Source organism: Nomascus leucogenys, chromosome 10 (assembly GCF_006542625.1).
Source record: "Nomascus leucogenys isolate Asia chromosome 10, Asia_NLE_v1, whole genome shotgun sequence".
NCBI classification, from domain to species: domain Eukaryota; kingdom Metazoa; phylum Chordata; class Mammalia; order Primates; family Hylobatidae; genus Nomascus; species Nomascus leucogenys.
This window is the reverse complement of record NC_044390.1, coordinates 78387940-78408236: the sequence shown is the minus strand read 5'-3', so window position 1 is coordinate 78408236 and position 20297 is coordinate 78387940. Positions and strand designations below refer to the sequence as shown.

Sequence of the window (20297 nt, the reverse complement as noted above, 5' to 3'; positions counted from 1 at the left end):
TCACTCCCATAATACACAGACGGTCAACAGACAGACCAGGGCGGTGGCCACGACGATCAAACAGCCTCAGATCCAACCTGGATGTGCAGACCCCAAATCTAAAGTGTTTAAATACAACAGACCCTTCTGATGAGCTGATGAGTGGCAGACTTGGATCCACTATGAGCCATCAGAGGTGGCAGATCCTGATGGGCATGCAGGGATCGGGGACACCGTGGGGAAGTGTACCCGCCTTTGTCCGACACACATCAACCTGCTCTGGGGCACAAACTGCTTAGTAAAATGACTAATTCATTTGGTTACATGGGATCCAAACCCATAGAGAACACAGTCAAAGGACTGATAATATCTGAAGACCACACCAGGCTTTCTAAAGGCACTGTCAGGGAGGCGGGTACAACATCACCTATTCCATCTTTTACCACTAGCTGATGCTGTTGGTGGTTTTTTTTTTTTTTTTTTAAATCATGGAGGGGGTTGGGGAATCTAGGAAAAGCTGTCTCTATCCTCCCACTATGTCCATCTGAAGGAAAGTGGCATTTGGAGCTTTTTTAGGAAACACGGAGCCGGAAAGGCTGTCCGAGAGGCTGTTTAGAAACACATTTATGCAGAAGTATGCGTGCACCCCTCCAAAATATCTTCGAGACAGAAGCCTTCTCCCATCTGGGCCCAGGCTCCGGGCGCCTGCGGGGGTGGGAGGCTCAGGCTATTGATGGTGGCAGTGAGACTAACTTTGATCCTTTAATCTAAACTTTTCAATAGCAGATGGGGTGCCAAGCCTTTATATGCAGCTGTGAGCCATGTGTCTACCCACTCCTTTCTTGGGGCAGTTGGCAGTGGGGCCAGCAGGGGGTTCCTCCTAGCTTGGACAGGGACAGAGGGCTGGGAATGAGGGTCTTCTTTCTTGGCACTGGGTGCTGATGGTAATAAGAATACCACCACCACCAGCACCAACAGCAGCAGCCACTGTTTACTGAGCATTTACTATGTGCCAGACACCCAGCTAAGGACTTTACACTCCTCACCTTACTCAGCCCTCCCAGTGGCACTGGGAGGTAAGTCTGCTTTCCAAAGGAGGAAACAGCTGCTCAGAGAGGTTGGTTGAGCCAGTTAGTTACTCAAGGCCACCCAGCCAGGGAATAGCACAGCCAGGACTCAAACCCACATGTCTTACAATAAAAATAAAGTTCTTGGCCAGGTGTGGTAGCTTATGCCTGTAATCTCAGCACTTTGGGAGGCCGAGGCAGGTAGATCAACTGAGGTCAGCAGTTTAAGGCCAGCCTGGCCTATGGTGAAATCCCGTCTCTACTAAAAATACAAAAAACAAAAAACAACCAACAAAAAAACCCCCCAAAAACAACAACAAAAAATCAAGTTCTTATATACTGAGCTGTACAGAAAGTTCCAGGAGGGCAGGGGTGGTGTCTGTTTTGCTCAACATTGTGCCCCTGTTGCTGATAGAGTGCCTGGCAAACAGTAGGCACTCAATATTTACTGAATGAATTGCATGGGGCAATGACTGCTGGGCACCATGTTTAGTGTTCTCTGTTGCTCACTGAACCCATCCAAAGGCCCCTATAATGAGGGGAGGTCATTATCCACATTTTACATTGGGGAAACTGAGGCTCAGAGAAGTCAAGTGTGATGTGGGAAGCAAAATGGCAGCACAGGATTGGCCTGGCTCTGCAGGGAGGTTCTTCAACCTGGAGTCTTGCTCCTTCTTCCTCCACCTGCCAGGTTGGGAGCTGTGTGACTGTCTCTCCTGAATGAAAGTTCCACTTGTTCTTCCTCAAGCAACACATCTGCATTTCAGCAAAGGCTTCATCCTTCCAGCCTGGAACTTTTCAATCTACTGGCAGCAAAGAGGCTTTAACTGTTTTTCACTCTTTTTAGAGTTTGAATCTCCAATGGTTTTGTCCAAGCTCCTTGGATTTTTAAATTCATCCTGCAACTAGGGTAGTGGGAAGGAGCTGGGTCGGGGTGGGTCTAGATTCAGGCTCCATCACTTCTCTGCTGTGTGACCTTGGGCAAGTGGCTTGAATTCTCTGAGCCTGTACTTCTTCAGCTTTCCAGTGAGGAAGGATGATGGAACCTACCTCTCAGGGTATGGGTGTGTGTGGAATCAGTGAATTTGTATCTGTAAGGGCTGAACACACTGCCTGACACACAGAAAGTACCCCAGAAATGAACTCCACGTGGTGGCACTTCAATCTTTAAAACCAGGTCCAAAGGCCTCCCTCTCTGAGGCCTCTGCCAGCCATCCTTCCTTGAAGCCTGCTTTCTGTTGTGTATTCTGGTTGTCTGTCTTTAGGTCATGTTGTCCTTGCTGAACCCGAGAGTCTCCAAGGGCAGGCCTGCACTTGAGCTTGAGTTCCCACAGGGCTAGGCACATAGCAAGCACTCAGAGCATAAGCTAATGAAACGCCACGGCTCGAATGCCTGTCCTCCCTTCTGAAAGGGACTGGCCTTTACTGAACACCTCCCAGGCAACAGCACCCATCTGGATGCTTTCATTCAGTCCACTCTCCAGCCCTGAGCTGCTGGGAGGAACAAAGTTTAGCCAGGGGGTCATGGGGAAAGGGTGCTCCTGGCAGAGGAAACGGCATGGGCAGAGGTGTGGCAGGAAATAGTGGGACACTGTCTTCTAAAGTTAACTGTCACCTGGGTGTGGTGGCTCACGTCTGTAATCCCAACACTTTGGGAGGCTGAGGCAGGTGGATCATCTGAAGTTGGGAGTTCGAGACCAGCCTGACCAACATGGTGAAACCTTGTCTCTACGAAAAATACAAAATTAGCTGGGTGTAGTGGCATGTGCCTGTAATCCCAGCTACTCAGGAGGCTGAGGCACGAGAATTGCTTGAACCCTAGAGGCGGAGGTTGCAGTGAGCTGAGATTGCGCCACTGCACTCCAGCCTGGGTGACAGAGTGAGGCTACATCTCAGAAAAAAAAAAAAATAAAGTTAACTGTCATCTTCAGGAAAAGTGACATTTTCCTTTTTTAACGGGTGAAATGCTGTTTTATGTTAACCTTCAGTGTTCCACTGACCATTATGGGACTAACTGAGCAGAAGTGTGGGCATGGAGGAGGGCGAGGAGGAGGGAAGGAGGGAAGGTTAGCACAGACAACACTTTCTAATCGTAGAAAATCTCTATTTCCTGTAGCTGTGCAGGTGGCTTATCCACTAGATGGCACTGAAACGAGTTATTTGAGACAAAAACAAAGCTAAATGCTTCACCTCCCCTGCTACTTCTATCAATATCCATTATATTTCAGCTGGTTCAAATGTAAATGTTTAAAAACTAAGATCACAAAAATACTAAAAAAACTCCTCATACCCTTGAGGCGAGAAAGATTTTTAAAAACCGGACCTGATATTCAGAAGCTACAAAGCAAAGGTTTGCTAAGACTTCTTTCTTTCTGCAAATATTTTTTTGAATGCCTGCTACATACAATAGACAAGAGACATTACACACTAAGTTGAGAAACAAAAGGCAAACCAGGGGAGAAGATATGAAACATGTATACCTGGACAAAGGTTAATATCCTTCATATACAAAGAGTGTCTACAAATCAATAAGAAAACAATCCACTCTCTGGTAGAAAAAATCTACTCTCTGGCTAAGGAGACATAAACCAGAGATATCTAAAAGTATAAATATGAATGCTTTATAACATATGAAAAGATATTTAGTGAACTAGTAAATAAAGGACTGCAATATAAAATCAGCAAGGAGAAAAACATTCTTATTCTGGTCACTGATCCTGGGGTTTGTGGTCAATACAAGGCTACAATGTATTTTTCCTTCCCAAATTTTCTTCTCGGTACAGCACAGTACCAATAGGGGATGCGTTCCCAAGCACCCTAACTGTCCAGAGTTGGAGAGGGGTTAGGTAAATTACAATACAGCTATACAAGAGATTGTTAGGCTTGTACAATGAATCAAAGTTACTTGGGATCTGTAATCACACACGGAAATATGAGTGCTTCATGTCAGATAAAGGAAACAATTCAAAACGGTACATGTAGAATCAGCAACTGTTTTGAAAAAGTACACAGGGAAAAATCACGGAAAAGAAAAACAACAAAATGCTTTTCTAGCTGGTCGTTTTCCCTCTTTCTGTTTCTCTCTATTTTCTGAAGTCGACAGCATGCATATGCTACTCTTATAATCAAGGAGACAAATTTAAAAATTTTAAACGTTGTAGAGCATTTTCCTATTCTATAGGCTCAGGAACCCTGTTGCCTGCACCACTGCTTATCCAATGACCCTGACAACAGACCAAACCTCGTAGAATCAATAGCAGACACTTGTCACTCCTGTAACTCTTATACCCTGATGTCAATGGGCTGCTGATTACTCAACCCTGCAGAATGCTTTCATGTACAGCGTAGCGAATCCTCACGTCCACCCCCGAGTAGGTTCTATTACTATCCCTCTTCTAAAGACACAGAAACCAGAGCTCAGAGAGGTTAAAGCCCCTGGCCAAGGTCACACAGCACAAAACACCAAACTGAGGGTTGCACCCAGGTGTGTCAGCCTATATAGCCCAGGCACTGAGCACCTTCCTGACCAGCCTTGCCCCCCAAGAGAAGGAGCAGGGTGAGAAATGTCTGCCAGGAATTGCAAATCTGCATCAGATTTGTAAAAACCAAAGCACAGTAGAAAACATTTTGGGGCACTCACCTGTCTCTTATCTCCTCAGCAATGTTCATCTGCCTGCCCTCTCATTTCCTTGTTCCTTGTTTTTTTTTTTTTTTTTTTTTTTTTCCTTTTAACTAATCACTCAGTTAACAAGTTAGCCTTCTGAAGCTTGGATCCGTACCTAGTGACTCTACGAGTGCAATAAAGGAATCAGCCATCACCAATACAGAAGTCAGAGAGGTTTAAATCACATCATCACCCACAACAATGACATTAATTATGCTTTTAACACGTTTTACTGCTTTTTTTTTTCTCACTTCACGCCACATCTGTGTGAACAATATCCAAAAGATTTACGGTTTTCTTTCGTAATTACAGACATCCAGGCTGCACACTTATCAAAATACTTGCTGAGCCATCAGGCTCTGTCGTATTCTCTGCCAAAGATCTGTGTTGGCAGCAGTCACTCAAAACAAAAATGTTGAATCAGGACTTGTGTGGCTTCGGGTGGTGGGGAGGAGTATTTCGACAAATAATTTGCCTGTCAAGAAATATAAAAACAGGAGTGTGCGCGTCCCGGCGAATTTTCCAGGAGTGTTATTTTTATGGAGGGGGTTGGAGCTGGGGGGCCGGCAGTGAGCAGGGAAGCTGGAAGCGCCCAACACACATTTGACATTTGGTTCTTGTGTCTGAGGATAAAATTTAATGAGAACAAAAATATGTCTTCCTAATTCCCCTAAGAAATCATTAAAACATTTTGTTATTCTTAAATGTCTCAAAAATGAATTAGAGGCCCTAAAGGGGCTGTTCGTATGGTACGTCTCCATCAGTTAAGGCTCCTCGTTCTCTAACTCGGTGACAGCTGGGGACAGCTCTCCCGCCCCTGCATTTCTGGGGAGGAGAGTTGGGAAATCAGACTCGTGGAGTCAGCACTGGGCTTGGAATGACCTTCCTGCTCCTGGGCTTTGGGGAAAGAGGAGAGAGGGTACATGGACCTTCCAGAAGGTTCCATAGCAATCTTGGGACCTCGAGTGGCCCCTGGCCTGTGACTGTTTTAACGGTCTTCTCTCCAGAAAGACGAGGGTCCCATAAGAACACTCCCCCAAAATGAGGGCTCATTTCCAAGTGGGGGTCCGTAAGACCCTTCTGTTTCCCTTTGTCTTCCTGCCTGTCTGTACCCCCAAGCACTAGACATGCTGTTGTCCCCCTGTGATTGTGATGACAGGCTATGTGACCGATGATCTGGTCACTTCTGCCACTCAAAGGTAAGCTTCTGAGGGCTGGGCCCATGTCTGTGTTTGTAGGGTCACAGCTGTGTTCCCAGTGTCCAGCAAGTGCCAGGCACACAGTAGGCACTCAATAAATGCTATCTGAGTAAATAACACAAGATGTGCATGGAAGGGGGGGTCTCACTGATGAAGTATCTCTTAGCTCCAATAACCTTTCCTCCCTTTTTTGCTGCTGAGTCTTATTTCTAATATTCAACAATTATTAGGTGCCTACTGTGTACCAGGTTCTGAGTATACGAATTTAGTATGATTCAGTCTGAGGCCTGGTGCATTTCACATCTCCTAGGAAAGCTGGACACATATATAAGGAGAATAGTTAACACTTAGTAAGCACCTGCTGTGTACTGTGAACCTTGATGCCTCCAAATAACAGCATGAGGCAGGTTCTAATATTATTCTCAATTTATAGAAGAGGAGACTGCAGCTCAGGAAGGTGAATTAATTCCTCTACAGTCACGCAGTAAGCGACACAAACAGGATTTGAATCTGGGTCTTTGAGCCTGAAAGCACACGCATATCTTAGTGCTGCCCCCTCGTGTTACAACTGAGGTACTACGGGGTCCCGTGGGAGAGCGCTGCCCGGGGACCCCTGGGAGGCATCTCTGGGGTCTGTACAGGGTCATCCTCCAATGTCATTTGTCGCTGACACGGTGGGACCCAAAGGATCGAAAAGGGTGGGAAATAAGGGTGTATTTTTCTAGATATCACTGATGAGAGTGGAGACATTATAAGCAAAAAGGCGGCAAGGAATGGTGCCACTGGGCCTCTTGGCCATGAGTATGTTATGGCTGGCAGTGAGGGTGATAATGACCCCAGCTGCAGACACATGGGCTGTCTCGGCCTCGTGCCATAGCACCATGTCCTCGCAGGGACCACAGCCTGCAGCTGTGCCGTCAGCTCTTGCCATTCCTTCCACTCTCATCACTGGGAAAACCCACGTGGCTGGACTGTTCCTGTGAGCGCGGATGGGGTGGAGCGTGGGACCAGGCAGCAGGCGCATGTGTACTGGCTGAACGTCCACCCCAAAAGGATACCTCTGTGTCCTAATGCCTGGAACCTGTGAATGTGACTTTATTCAAAGTGTCTTTGAGCTGGGCATGGTGGCTGCACCTGCAGACCCAGCCATTTGGGAGGCTGAGGTGGGAGGATCACTTGAGCTCAGGAGGTCGAGGCTGCAGTGAGCCAAGATTGCACCACTGTACTCCAACTTGGGAAACAGAGCAAGACCCTGTCTCTTAAAAAAACAAAACAAAACAAGACAAAACAAAACAAAAAAACACCAAAGTGTCTTTGCAGATATAATTAAGGATCTTGAGATGAAATCAACCTGGATTATCCAGGTGGCCCCTAAATCTAATGACAAGTGTCACTATAAGAGAAAGGAGGTTGGGCACAGTGGCTCACACCTGTAATCCCAGCTATTCAGGAGGCAGAGGCGGGAGGGTCACTTGAGGCCAGGAGTTTGAGACCAGTCTGGGTAACATAGTGAGACTTTGGGACTGCAAAAAATAAATTTAAAAAATTAGCTGGGCTTGGGAGGCTGTGGCAGGAAGATTGTTTGAGCCCAGAAGTCCAAGGTTGCAGTGAGCTATGATCACACCACTGCACTCCAGCCTAGGCAACAAAGCAAGACCTCATATATAGTTTTTAAAAAGGAGAGAGAGAGAGAAAGGAGAGAGAGATTGAGACAAAGATACAGAGGAGAGATTGGAGTGACATAGCCAGAAGCCAAGGGACACCTGGAGCCGCCAGAAGCCAAGGGACACCTGGAGCCACCAGAAGCTGGAAGAAGCCAGGAAGGATCCTCCCCTGGGCCTTCAGAGAAAGTATAGCCCTGTTGACACCTTGATCTTGGGCCTGTGGCCTTCAGAACAGGGACGGAATGAATCTCTGTTGTTTTAAGGCATCCATGGTAATTTATTACAACAGCCGTAGGAAACTAACTCAGCCTTCCACGTGCAGCCAGCTTGTCACACGGAGCAGAGTCTGGAAATATTTGTTATATATGATGAGACCCGAGTCACGTCTCTCCCTGCCTGTGAGAGCTTGGGCATCGGGCTCAACCTCTCTGTGCCACAGAGAAGCGAGCTGCTTGGACCTGCTCCCACGGGGCATGTGAAATGCAGGGCACAGAACAAAGGCAACTTCTACATCAGGCCTGTGCGCTCAAACTTTCCCATGCTCCAAGATCACAGGGGAGCTTGATAAAATGCAGAAGCTGATTCTGTGGGCCGGGGATGGGGCCTGAGACTCTGTATTCCTTCCTTCCTCCCTCCCTCCCTTTTTTTTTTTTTTTTTTTTTTTTTGACAGGGTCTTGCTCTGTCACCCAGGCTGGAGTGCAGTGGCACAATCTTAGCTCACTGCAACCTCCACCTCCTGGGTTCAAGCAATTCTTCCACCACAGCTTCCCAAGTAGCTGGGACCACAGGTGCCCACAACCATGCCCAGATAATTTTTGTATTTTTTTGTAGAGACAGGGTTTCTCCATGTTGCCTAGGCTGGTCTCAAACTCCTGGCTTCAAGTGACCCAGAGCGAGACTCCGTCTCAAAAAAAAAAAAAAAAAAAAAAATAATAATAATAAAATAAAATAAAATAAAGTCGGGGAAGCTTTTATGGCATATGTATAGATCCTTAGTGTACAATCAAATGTTCTCAAACTGTAACCCAAACCAGGACCGAGAAACCATAGTCCCAGCACCCAGAGGCCCCTCCCAGGAACTCTTGCCCCCCTTCAAGTGTTTGAAACCACTATCTTGATTTCCAACAGTACAGGTTGACTTTTTTTTTTCAATTAAGGTGAAATTCATACAACAGAAAATTTATCATTTTAACGTGAACAATTCAGTGGCATTTAGTACCATTCTTGATGTTCTACAACCACTTGTTCACTTAGTTCCAGAATATTTTTATTGCCCAAAAAGAAACTCATACCGATTAAGCAGTCACTCTCCAATCTCCCTCCCCAGCCCCGGGCAACCACCAATCGACTCTATCTGTGGCTTGCCTGTTCTGGATGTTTCATGTAAATGGAATCCTACACTACGTGGCTTTGGTTTCTGGCTTCCTTCATTCAGCACTGTGTTTTCGAGGTTCATCTTCATGAAGCACATATCACAGCTCCATTCCTTTTTTATTTGAGACAGAGGACAGAGTCTTGCTCTGTCATCCAGGCTGGAGTGCAGGCATGATCTCAGCTCACTGCAACCTCCGCCTTCTGGGTTCAAGTGATTCTCCTGTCTCAGCCTCCCGAGTAGCTGCGATTACAGGTGCCCACCACCATACCTGGCTAATTTTTGTATTTTTAGTAGAGATGGGATTTTTACTAAAACCTCTGGGTTGGCCAGGCTGGTCTCGAACTCCTGACCTCAGGCGATCGGCCCACCTTGGCCTCCTAAAGTGCTGAGATTACAGGCGTGATCCCCTGTACCCGGCCCTCCATTGCTTTTCATGGAAAGGGAGTAATACTCCCTTGTAAGTCTAGGCCACATTTTGTTTATGCATCCATCCGTTGATGGCCATATGGATTGCTTCCCCCTTTTGACCACTGAGTAACATTAATTGTCTGTTTTTAGATTTTCTGTAGGTGGAATCCTACAGGATGTGCTCTTCTGGGGCTGGCTTTTACTCAACAGCAGATTTTTGGGGTTGGCTGTGTCATTCTGGGGGAGGCACTGGAGGTCTTGCCTCTATTGCCACCTGCAGGCAGAGAGCACTGTGTGCCCTCAGTCTTCTGTGCTAATGGGATGGGGGCTCTAGTGGATAAGATTTCAGCTCCCCACGTAGGTCCAGGTGGGATATCTCACCAGGAGTGCCCCTAAAGCAGGCTCCTGGCTGATGTGACAACATGATGAAGGAAGATGGGGGGAGCCCTATGGGGACATGTCACACCAGACTGGCCGCAGCCCCCCTGCCCTATACAGAGTGCCTGGCCTCACCTAGGAGCCCAGGCGTGTCCCCACATCCCACCTCAAAGTCCCTGTGTCACAGTCCTAATGGCTATTAATTGTCGTTAACTATTCAATTACGGAGCCCAAGCATTTCTTACCTGGTGCTTCAATTAATTGCTTGTAAACACTCAGAAAAGCAGCCTCCGCCTCCTGACTTCTCTTACTAAGGGCCACCACCTTTGGAAACAACAAGAGAAAGAGTCACGTGTAACCATGGCATCTGTGTCTGCAAGCAAATTTCATCATTTTTTTTTCAAAAGAAAACATCGGCAGGTTTTTTTTTTTTTTTGAGACAGTGTCTCGCTCTGTCGCCTAGGCTGGAGTGCCATAGAGTGATCTCAGCTCACTGTAACCTCCGCCTCCTGGGTTCAAGTAATTCTCCTGCCTCAGCCTCCTGAGTGGCTGGGATTATAGGTGCCTGCTACCACTACAGGTGCCTGCCACCATGCCCAGCTAATTTTTTTGTACTTTTGGTAGAGATGCTTTGACCACGTTGGCCAGGGTGGTCTCAAACTCCTGACCTCAGGTTATCTGCCCACTTTGGCCTCCCAAAGTTCTGGGATTACAGGCATGAGCCACCATGGCTGGCCACGTATTTTTTTTCTTGTTTGTTTAAGAGATGGGGTCTTGCTACGTTGCCCAGGCTCGTCTCGACCTCCTGCAATCCCCCTGCCTCGGCCTTCCAAAGTGCCAGGATTACAGGCCACCACCCCACCCGGCCTTAGTCATTTTCTATCTGTGCAAACATGGGATGGGGGAGGGGCAAGAAGGAGAAATGAAGGTTCAAAGTGTGGGCTCTGGAGTTAGAAAATCTGGGTTGAAAGCCCAGCTCCACTGTGTGCAGGCTGTGTGACCTTGCACTGCCCCTCTCCGATTCTCAGTTTCTTCGTCTGTAAAATGTGGGGTAAATAACAGGACCTACCTCCTAGGCCTGTTGGGATTAAATGGAGCCGCACCTAAGTGCTAAGCACAGGGCCCAGCACACGGTGTGTTGGTAACACCTGTTATTCTTCTTATTAGTAAAGGGTAGACTGGAAGTTCAAATATGATACATGTTTTAGGAGGAAAGTGGGACACGTCTAGAGAATATTTCTTGCCACTGAAAATTAAAGAGAAATTGTTAAAGCTCTCGTAAGATATCAAACAACTTCAACAAATATTGAAGGGTAACAGAATTACCCTCTTTAAAAGAGGTGGAAATGTATGGGTGATTAAAGTGATTAAAAAAAGTTAGTTTCAGGCTGAGAGTGGTGACTCACGCCTTTAATCCCAGCGCTTTGGGAGGCTGAGGTGGAAGGACTATTTAAGTTCAGGAGTTCGAAACCAGCCTGAGCAACATAGTGAGACCCTGTTTCTACAAAAGATAAAAAAATCAGCCAGGTGGGGTGGCTCGTGCCTATTGTCCCAGCTACTCAGGAGGCTGAGGTAAGGATTGTTTGAGGCCAGGATTTCGAGGCTGCCATGAGCTATGATTGCACCACTGCACTTCAGCCTGGGCAATAGAGTGAGACTCTATCTTTAAAAAAAAAAAAAAAAGGTCCATTATAAAATCTCTGTAATTTCTCTCATTGTTAGTCTGAGAAAGTCCCTGGTCTCTCACCTTCCAGCATGAATGACAGTCTGTCATTCCCTCAACAAATGTTTCCTGAGCACCTGCTATGCACCAAGCACTGTGGGCTGAGAACCCAGCCATGAATAGGGCAGACTTGCGCCCCACCCTTATGGGACTTACAGTCCGGTGGGGACACTGGCATTAAGGCAGCTTCCCCAGATGACTCATTAAAGTGCTAAACGCTTGGCAGAAAAGCACAGGGTGGCCTTGGGAGTGTGTAAGTTGGGGGGAGGCTGACCCAGTTTGGTAACAGAACATCAGGAATTATCTCCCTGAGAAGGGGAAGTCACTTGGGGGAGGGCAGAAAAAGAGTTCTAGAAGCTAGACAAAGGGAAAACCACCAAGCTGTAGGTAGATCTTTTTTAAATTTAAATTTTATTTATTTATTTATTTATTCAGAGACGGAGTCTTGCTCTGTCACCCAGGCTGGAGTGCAGTGGCATGATCGCGGCTCACTGTAACCTCTGCCTTCTGGGTTCAAGCAATTCTCCTCAGCCTCAGGCTCCCGAGTAGCTGAGATTACAGGCGCCTGCCACCATACCTGGCTAATTTTTTGTATTTTTAGTAGACATGGGGTTTCACCATGTTGGCCAGGCTGGTCTCGAACTCCTCACCACAAGTGATCCGCCCACCTTGGCCTCCCACAGTGCTGGGATTACAGGCATGAGCCACTGCGCCCAGCCCTGTGGGTAGATTTTTATCCTTGCTTAGATGGACAAGAGTCAGTTTCTGGGGACATGCGGTTGAGTGGGAGACATAGCTATGGCCAGCAGGAAGCATAACCACTGCACGTCAGCCTGGGCAATAGAATGAGACCCTATCTTTACAAACAAAAGAAATGCACAGGAGGAGGTGCAAACACTGGCGGCTCCTGTGAGCCCTGAGGAGGGGGCAATTCATTCAGAATCTTGGGGTGGGGGGGCATCCCTGATGGGCTAATTAAAAAAATGGCACCGAACGTTTACTGTGTGCCAGAATGCCAGAAGCTTTTACTATTCATGATAGTCTGTCTCCACGGACACATCAATCACCCAATGGCTGCTGCCACCTGCCCCATCATACAGATTAGAAAATGGAGGCTCAAGGACGTCAAGCCACTTGCCCAAGGTCACCCAGTTAGCAAATGGCAGGGCCAAGATTCACACCAGGTCTGGGGATTCAAATTGCCATTCTGAATTCAAATTATGCCTTCCTTTTGTCCTGGATAGAAAAATTACCCCAGCCAGTGGGGCTGGGTGTTCAGAGCCCATGAGGATGCCGCTGCCTTACAAGCCAACTACAGCTGCCCTGGGCGAGAGGCTGCGGTGCTGGTGACTTGGCACCCAAGAAAACAATGAGAAACAAAAGCAATTCATCTCACGGGTCTTAGAAGGAGAAGTATCAAAGACCAGCCAGAAGAATGACTCAGTGTTCCATTTTACAGTTGCCTGAGCTGAGTGCATGTGGTGGTTGGGGTCTGAGGAAAGGCACTGGCCTCCAATGAGAGACTGAGCGAGGGTGGGGGACAAGTGCTGGAAGATTCCTTTAATGTTTCCCTGTCCCTGCCTAGAGCACCCCCTACTTTCCCTTCATGGCACTTATCAGTTTATAATGGTGCATGATTTATCTCTTCCAGTGGGGAAGACTAAATCTAACATTATAAGGAGGATAATAGTTTTGGTCTTAGTTTTCCCCACTGGAGCGGAGCTGTTCAATAAGGCGGCCACCAGTCCATGTGCTACTGAGCACTTGAAATGCAACGATTCCAAACTGAGATGGGTTGTAAGTGTAAAATATAGCATTTCTAAGTCTTAGAAAGAAAAAGGAATGTAAAATACCCCGATAATTTTTTTTTCTTTTTTGAGACAGAGTCTCGCTCTGTAGCCCAGGCTGGAGTGCAGTGGCATGATCTTGGCTCACTGCAAGCTCTGCCTTCCGGGTTCACGCCATTCTCCTGCCTCAGCCTCCTGAGTAGCTGGGACTACAGGCGCCCGCCACCACGCCCAGCTAATTTTTTGTATTTTTAGTAGAGATGGGGTTTCACCGTGATAGCCAGGATGATCTCGATCTCCTGACCTCCTGATTGCCCGCCTCGGCCTCCCAAAGTGCTGGGATTACAGGTGTGAGCCACTGCGCCTGACAATAATTAAAAAAAATTTTTTTTGACAGTCTAGCTGTGTTGCCTACGCTGGAGTGCAGTGGTGTGATCTCGGCTCACTGCAACCTCTGCCTCCCAGGTTCAAGCAATTCTCCTGCCTCAGCCTCCTGAGTAGCTAGGATTACAGGTGCGCGCCACCATGCCTGGCTAATTTTTTTGTATTTTAGTAGAGACGGGGTTTTACCATGTTGCCCAGGCCAGTCTCGAACTCCTGAGCTCAGGCAATCCACCCGCCTCGGCCTCCCAAAGCCAATAATTTTTATATTGATTACATTTTGAAATGCTAGTGTTATGAACATATCAGGCTAAATAAAATATATTATTAAAATTAAATTCACCCATTCTTATTTCTTTTTTTTTTTTTTTTCGAGACAGAGTCTCACTTTGTCACCCAGGCTGGAGTGCAGAGTAGCTTCAATTACAGATGTGCACCACAACGCCTGGCTAATCTTTGTATTTTTAGTAGAGACGGGGTTTCAACATATTGCTCAGGCTGGTCTTGAACTTCTGACCTCAAGTGATTTGCCTGCCTCAGCCTCCCAAAGTGATGGGAATATAGGCGTGAGCCACTGCATCCAGCTACACTTCTTACTTTTTAAATTGTAACTACTAGAAAATTTTAAATTATAAATGTGGCTTGTGTTCTTTTCCTGCTGGACACTGTTGATCTCATGGATCAATGGTTGGCAATCTTTGGTCCTTGGTGTGAATCTGGCCCTTCATCTGTTTGTGTAAATAAAGTTTTATTGGAACAAAGGCACAGTCACCCTTTTACGTGTCTGTGGCTGCTTTTATGCTACAAGGGCAGAGTTGTGTAGCTGTGAAAGAGACTTTGTGGTCTGCGAGGCTAAACATATTTTCTATCTGGCCCCTTACAGAAAAAAGTTAGCTGATCCTTGCTTTAGGGGTTCATTTAACAGCTGGACAATATTTTTAAAAGCAGAGATCAAAAATTATCCTGAAGCCAGGTACACCTGTGGCCCCAGCTACTTGGGAGGCTGAGGAAGGGGGATCACTTGAGTCTGGGAGGTTTAGGCTGCAATGAGCCATGATGAAGCCACTGCACTCTAGCCTGGACAACCGAGAAAGACCCTGTTTCGAAAAAAGAAAAAGAATCTTGAAAAAATTAGTCAGGTGTGGTGGCGCACCCCTGCAGTCCTAGCTACTCAGGAGGATGAAGTAGGAGGATCGCTTGAGCCCAGGAGTTCGAGGCTGCAGCGAGCTGTGATCATACCACTGCACATCAGCCTGGGCAATAGAATGAGACCCTATCTTTACAAACAAAAGAAATCCTGGACTGGCACTCAGTGTGAATCAGTTCACGTTTAGGGCTTCCCAAAGTCAATGTGACTTTCAAAGACAGGAGCCATGTAGATTTCCTGTCTCATTCAGTCTCGTTTCAAGGCAATGACTGGCTGTCTGTGGAAGGCCAGGTCCCTAAATTCCTGTTTTTTTTGAAATGGAGTCTTGCTCTGTCGCCCAGGTTGGAGTGCAGTGGCACAATCTCAGCTCACTGCAACCTCCACCTCCCAGGTTCAAGTGATTCTCCTGCCTCAGCCTCTTGAGTAGCTGGAATTACAGGCATGCACTACCATGCCTGGCTAATTTTTATACTTTTAGTAGAGATGGGGTTTCACTCTGTTGGCCAGGCTGGTCTCAAACTTTTGACGTCAGGTGATCCGCCCGCCTTGGCCTCCCAAGGTGCTGGGATTACAGGCGTGAGCCACCGCAGTCCTTAAATTCCTGATGGCATCAGAGACTGACCCGGTACTGGGCCTAATGTCACTATGAGCATCTCTTGGCCCCAGTATGTCCATGCATCAAGTGGGAAGAATAACCTCTACCTGCCTACGAAGCTGTTGGGGCAGGATGAGTTAACATGCAGCAAAGAGTCCCGTGGAAGCTGATGAAAGCTTTCAAATAAATCAGAAAATTCTTCTTCTAATCACATAGGATATCTTTTCCAAGGGCTGAAACTCAATGCATTTCACCCATGTGCTGGGAACAAGTGAGCCTGGCATAAAAAGCCATGTTCAATAAAAGGCTGTGTTTCTGTCTCATGGCTCTGTCCAACCACACAGAAGGGCAGCAGCAAAGTGCCCAGAATGACAGATTTGCCCTATGACAGGAACACCCTTGAAGGCCATGTGGAAAGGAGGAGAAAAAGACAGGAAGAGGAGGAGGAGGATGGAGGAGGACGGAGGAGGAGGAGAAAAAGGGAGGAAGAGGAGGAGAAAAAGGGAGGAAGAGGAGGAGAAAGGAGGAAGAGGAAGAGGAGGAAGATGGAGAATGAGGAGGAAGAGGGAGGAGGAGGAAGAAGAAGGACGAAGAAGAGGGAGGAGGAGGGAGGAGGAAGAGGGAGGAGGAGGAAGAGGAAAAGGGAGGAGGAAGAGGAAAGGGGAGGAGGGGGGAAGGGAAGGGGAGGAAGAAGTGGGAGGGGGAGGAAGGAGAGGGAGGAGGAGGGAAGAGGGAGGAGGTAGAGACCATCCACAGACACCCTCAAGAAGGTCACTGTCAGGAATAGCTCAGCATCTGTGGAAGCACATGGCATTTACGCAGCCCACTGTGATACGAGGGGTGACAATGTGTTTAGTCCCCCGAGGATGAACACAGCAGGTGTAGAACCGCTTCTGCCAGGGGCGAGTCAAGCCTGTTCTAGCCACATAGCTCTTTTCAGCCAGGTGGTTAAAAACAGAAAATTTGGGCCCCCTCCCCGAGGCTGAGCTCTGCCAAGCTGTCTGAGGTCGCAGTGACATCTGGGAGCCACTGAGAACAGCTTTGTGCCAAGTTCTAAGCCTTACTATGTGCTCCAGGCATCTTCTTCGAAATCCCTGCCTTCCCCCAAGCACACCTTTAGGATGTGAGCATTGTGATTGGCCCTGTTCTACAGACAAAGAAAGAAACTAAGGGGCAGGGATGTTAAGTCACTTGGCTAAGATGAGAGAACTAGTTAGTGGCAGAGGTGGTATTGGTGCCCAGGTGCCTCTCACTCCAGGGCCCAGACTTGCAGCTGCAAACTGTGCTTCTCCAAGTGCTGTGGGCATGAAAAGGGGGACCTGCCATCGAGACTGCACAACTCCTTCCCTGGGTTCCGTGGAACATACTTTGAGAACAGCCTCCCTCTACCCCTGGGTCCTGGGCTCTGGAGAGGGTAGGGTGATTCTGAGAGATGATGGGGGGTGGATGTCTGATGTGGCAGGAATTCCAGAAGAAGCTGAAGACTGGTGGACAAGCGAAGGAGGCAGGTCTCAGAATGAACTCGGGCAATGGAGAGGCAACCCAGAGATCGGGGAGTGAAGGAATGAGCTGGGTTCAGAGGGGAAGGGGTGTCCCTTGATGGCCTCTGAAGGCTGGTTGTCCCTCTAGGGCATGCAGATCAGGGGTCCACACAGAAGGCAAAGAGGGGCAAGAGTTGGGGGAGACACAGAGAAGAAAGGAGGGCCACAGAGAGCGAGGGGGCTGTGGTGGGAGACAGGTTTGGTGTGGTGGGTAGGGGCCGATGCGCCATGGAGAGGAGCGGTGAGAACCCCTGGAAGCCATGAAGAGGGCCGAGACTTGCTCAGATGCACCAGAGCGGGAGGGGCTCCTGTTGACCACTCAGGGGTGCTTTGGGGTCTGGGTGGGAGGTACTGAGCTCTCCACCAGGGGAGGCATCCAAGTACATGCCCCTGTATCTGTGAGGCTGTAAAGGTACTCAGGGAGACCCACACGTGGGGAGGTCTGGCTGGACTATGCTGAGGGTTCCCACTCACTCTGAGAGTCTCTGTGAAAGATCCCTTTTCTTTGCAGCACCCTTCTGATTTCCTACCACCCGGAAAATGGGGGTAACAGCTACTTCGATGGGCTGATTTGTGCATTATTATTGATGATAACAGCGACTGAGCACCGACTCTGTGGCAGGCACTGTGCTATGTACTGGATGCACATTAGCTTAACCCTCATCACTCTGGGGGTGTGACTATCCCATTTAACAGATGAAGATGTCGAGGCACAGAGGGTGATGGCCACATGGTGCTGGGAGCTGAGACTCAGATGCAGCTTAGTGTGACAGCAAAGCCCATGCTTCTCAGCCTCCACTCAGAATCGATTCTTTGGTTGGGGGCTGGTGGAAGCAGCTGGATAACCAAAAGAACTGGAGGAGCCAGGCAGGCAGGTAGGTGGGGGACGGGAGGCCAGGAGGAGCTGCAGGACTCGACCCTGCCTGCCTCCAGGTGTGTCTGCTGGGGCCCCTGTTCCCAGGCCAGTGCTAACATGCTCTCTGCCATCCATCAGTGATGCTGCTAAGCAAATGAAAATTACATTTTAATGTCAGGGATTAAATAAGAAATAAGTTTGACTTTTGTTTTTGATAGCTACTGTTGTCAAACTGGGTTCTCAGGCTCCTGCCAAAATGGGGCAAAAATTGGAGACCCTCTCTGGCCCTCTGGAGGGTCACCCACGGGTCCCAGAGAGGCCCCATCCTAGCCTGTTTCGGAAGCCAGCACCAGCTGGTTCTAAAGACTGATTAAAGTTGGGTGTGGTGGCTCATGCCTGTAATCCCAGCACTTTGGGAGGCCGAGGCGGACGGATCATCTGTGGTCAGGAGTTCGAGACCAGCCTGGCCAACATGTGAAACCCAGTCTCTACTAAAAATACAAATATTAGGAAAGTACTTGTAATCTCAGCTACTCAGGAGGCTAAGGCAGTAGAATCTCTTGAACCTGGGAGGCAGAGGTTGCAGTGAGCTGAGATTGTGCCACTGCACTCCAGCCTGGGTGACAGCACAAGACTCTGTCTCAAAAAGAAAAAAAAAAAAGACTGATTGGTTGGAACAGAATTAATGCATTTGGCCACCTGTCATTGTCATTGTTTTGCCTTCTCAGATGTAAATCAGTAATTCATTTTGAATTCCCAAGTGTAAGTCACTAATTCATTTTTGAACTCTCATGTGTAAGTCAGTGATTCAGAGCTTGAGCTCTGAGGGCTCCTCTCCTCAGATGTGCAGGTCCAGCTTCCAGATTCTGCCCTCAATGCCTCAACCTGCAATGATGATGGGCACGGGGTGCACAGCAACTCTGTAACAGCAGCAGATGGTGCACACTGAGCACCTACTATGTGCATGCCCAGGGAATCAAGCCAGCCCTCTCCCAGTGCCTAAATACATAGTGATCCTTAGAGATGTCTAGAAAAGCACCAGGCACCCTGATTTGTGTTTTTTAGTGAAAGGAGGTGTTTGTGCTTGGTGTGGATCCTCAGCATCCCTGCCTCTGAACACAGGGCACCCACGCATCCGTCAGCATCTGCTGACATCAGGGCTGCGGAATGCTAGCTTCTATCCAGACATTGCTCCATTTCCTCAACTAGCCAGTGGGCATCCCAAAGGTAGAGACTAGCATTTAAAAAAATTGAATATGGCTGGGCGTGGCGGCTCACACCTGGAATCCCAGTACCTTGGGAGGCTGAGGCTGGTGGATCACCTGAGGTCAGGAGTTCGAGACCAGCCTGGTCAACATAGTGAAACTCCGTCTCTACTAAACAAAAACAAAACAAAACAAAACAGAACAAAAATGGCAAAAACCACAACTACTTTTGAGCAACAGAGCGAGACTCCATCTCAGAAAAAAAAAGGCCGTTTCTAAAAAAACAATATTTTATAATGAAATAAAAATAAATAAAACCATACATGCAAAGCATTAAGACAGTGCTTGACCCATCACAGATGCCTAATACATTTATTTGCTTAACAGATATTAATGAGGCATCTCCTAGGGACGGGGCTGTTCTAGGTACCGGGCATTCAGCATCAAGCAAGACTGGCCCAAACACCTACCTCTGTGGAGCTGACACGTTTAGAGGCAGAGGCAGGCAATGAAATAAATCATGAAAGAGAATGTGGGACAGTCGTCAAGTGCAGGAGAGGAGAATGGAGTAGGGAGGTGAAAGGAGTCCTGGGCAGGGCATGTGGGGCCACAGGAGGGGAAGGCGTCGTGGGGAGCTTTGGGAAAGAGTATTGCAGACAGCGAGAACGGCAGGTGCAAAGGCCCTGGGGCAGGGGCTGTCTGGCTTGTTTGAATGCCAGCAGAGAGGCTGGTGTGGCGGGAGATGGTAGACGAAGTGGAAGAAGAAAGGGGGTCAGGAGGTGAGGGGAGGGGAAGAGCCCTGGGGGTCACTGTGGGGACCCAGCCTTTCTCTCTGAGGGGTCTGAGGAGCCACAGGAGGGTTTTGCGCAGAGGAGAGCAGATTCATGTGATCTGACACGCGTTTTAACAGGACCCATCTGGCTGTTGTGCGGAGAAGAGACTAAGGGTCTGGGGTGGAAACAGGGAGACCAGGGAAGTGGCTCCTGCTGAGTTCCAGGAGAACAACCCAGGCGGCTCAGAGCAGGATGGTGGCAGTGGTGTTAGGATTCTGGGATTCTGAAGGTCGAGCCACAGGATTTGCTCCTTAGGAACACAGAGTGGATGTTGGAGGCATAAAAGCAACAGAGGGGCCACGGATGACTCCACAGCTTGGGGCTTTAACAACTGGATAATCATTCATTCATTCATTCATTCATTCATTCAGAGATGGGGGTCTCACTATGTTGCCCACACTGGTCTCGAACTCCTGGGCTCATGTGATCCTCCTGCCTCAGTCTCCCAAAGTGCTGGGATTACAGGCGTGAGCCACTACGCCTGGCCTACTGGA

General features: G+C 48.2%; 1 protein-coding gene across 4 annotated transcripts in view; it reads right to left on the bottom strand.

Moving 5' to 3' along the window:
• Window positions 1-20297, bottom strand: part of CUX2 (cut like homeobox 2) — a 324472-nt gene that overhangs the window by 77493 nt on the left and 226682 nt on the right. For all 4 annotated transcript variants that reach the window (XM_030821389.1, XM_030821390.1, XM_030821392.1 and 1 more), the window contains exon 4: window positions 9981-10059. In XM_030821389.1, the coding sequence (XP_030677249.1) occupies window positions 9981-10059 (79 nt within the window). The remainder of the gene's footprint in view (window positions 1-9980; window positions 10060-20297) is intronic.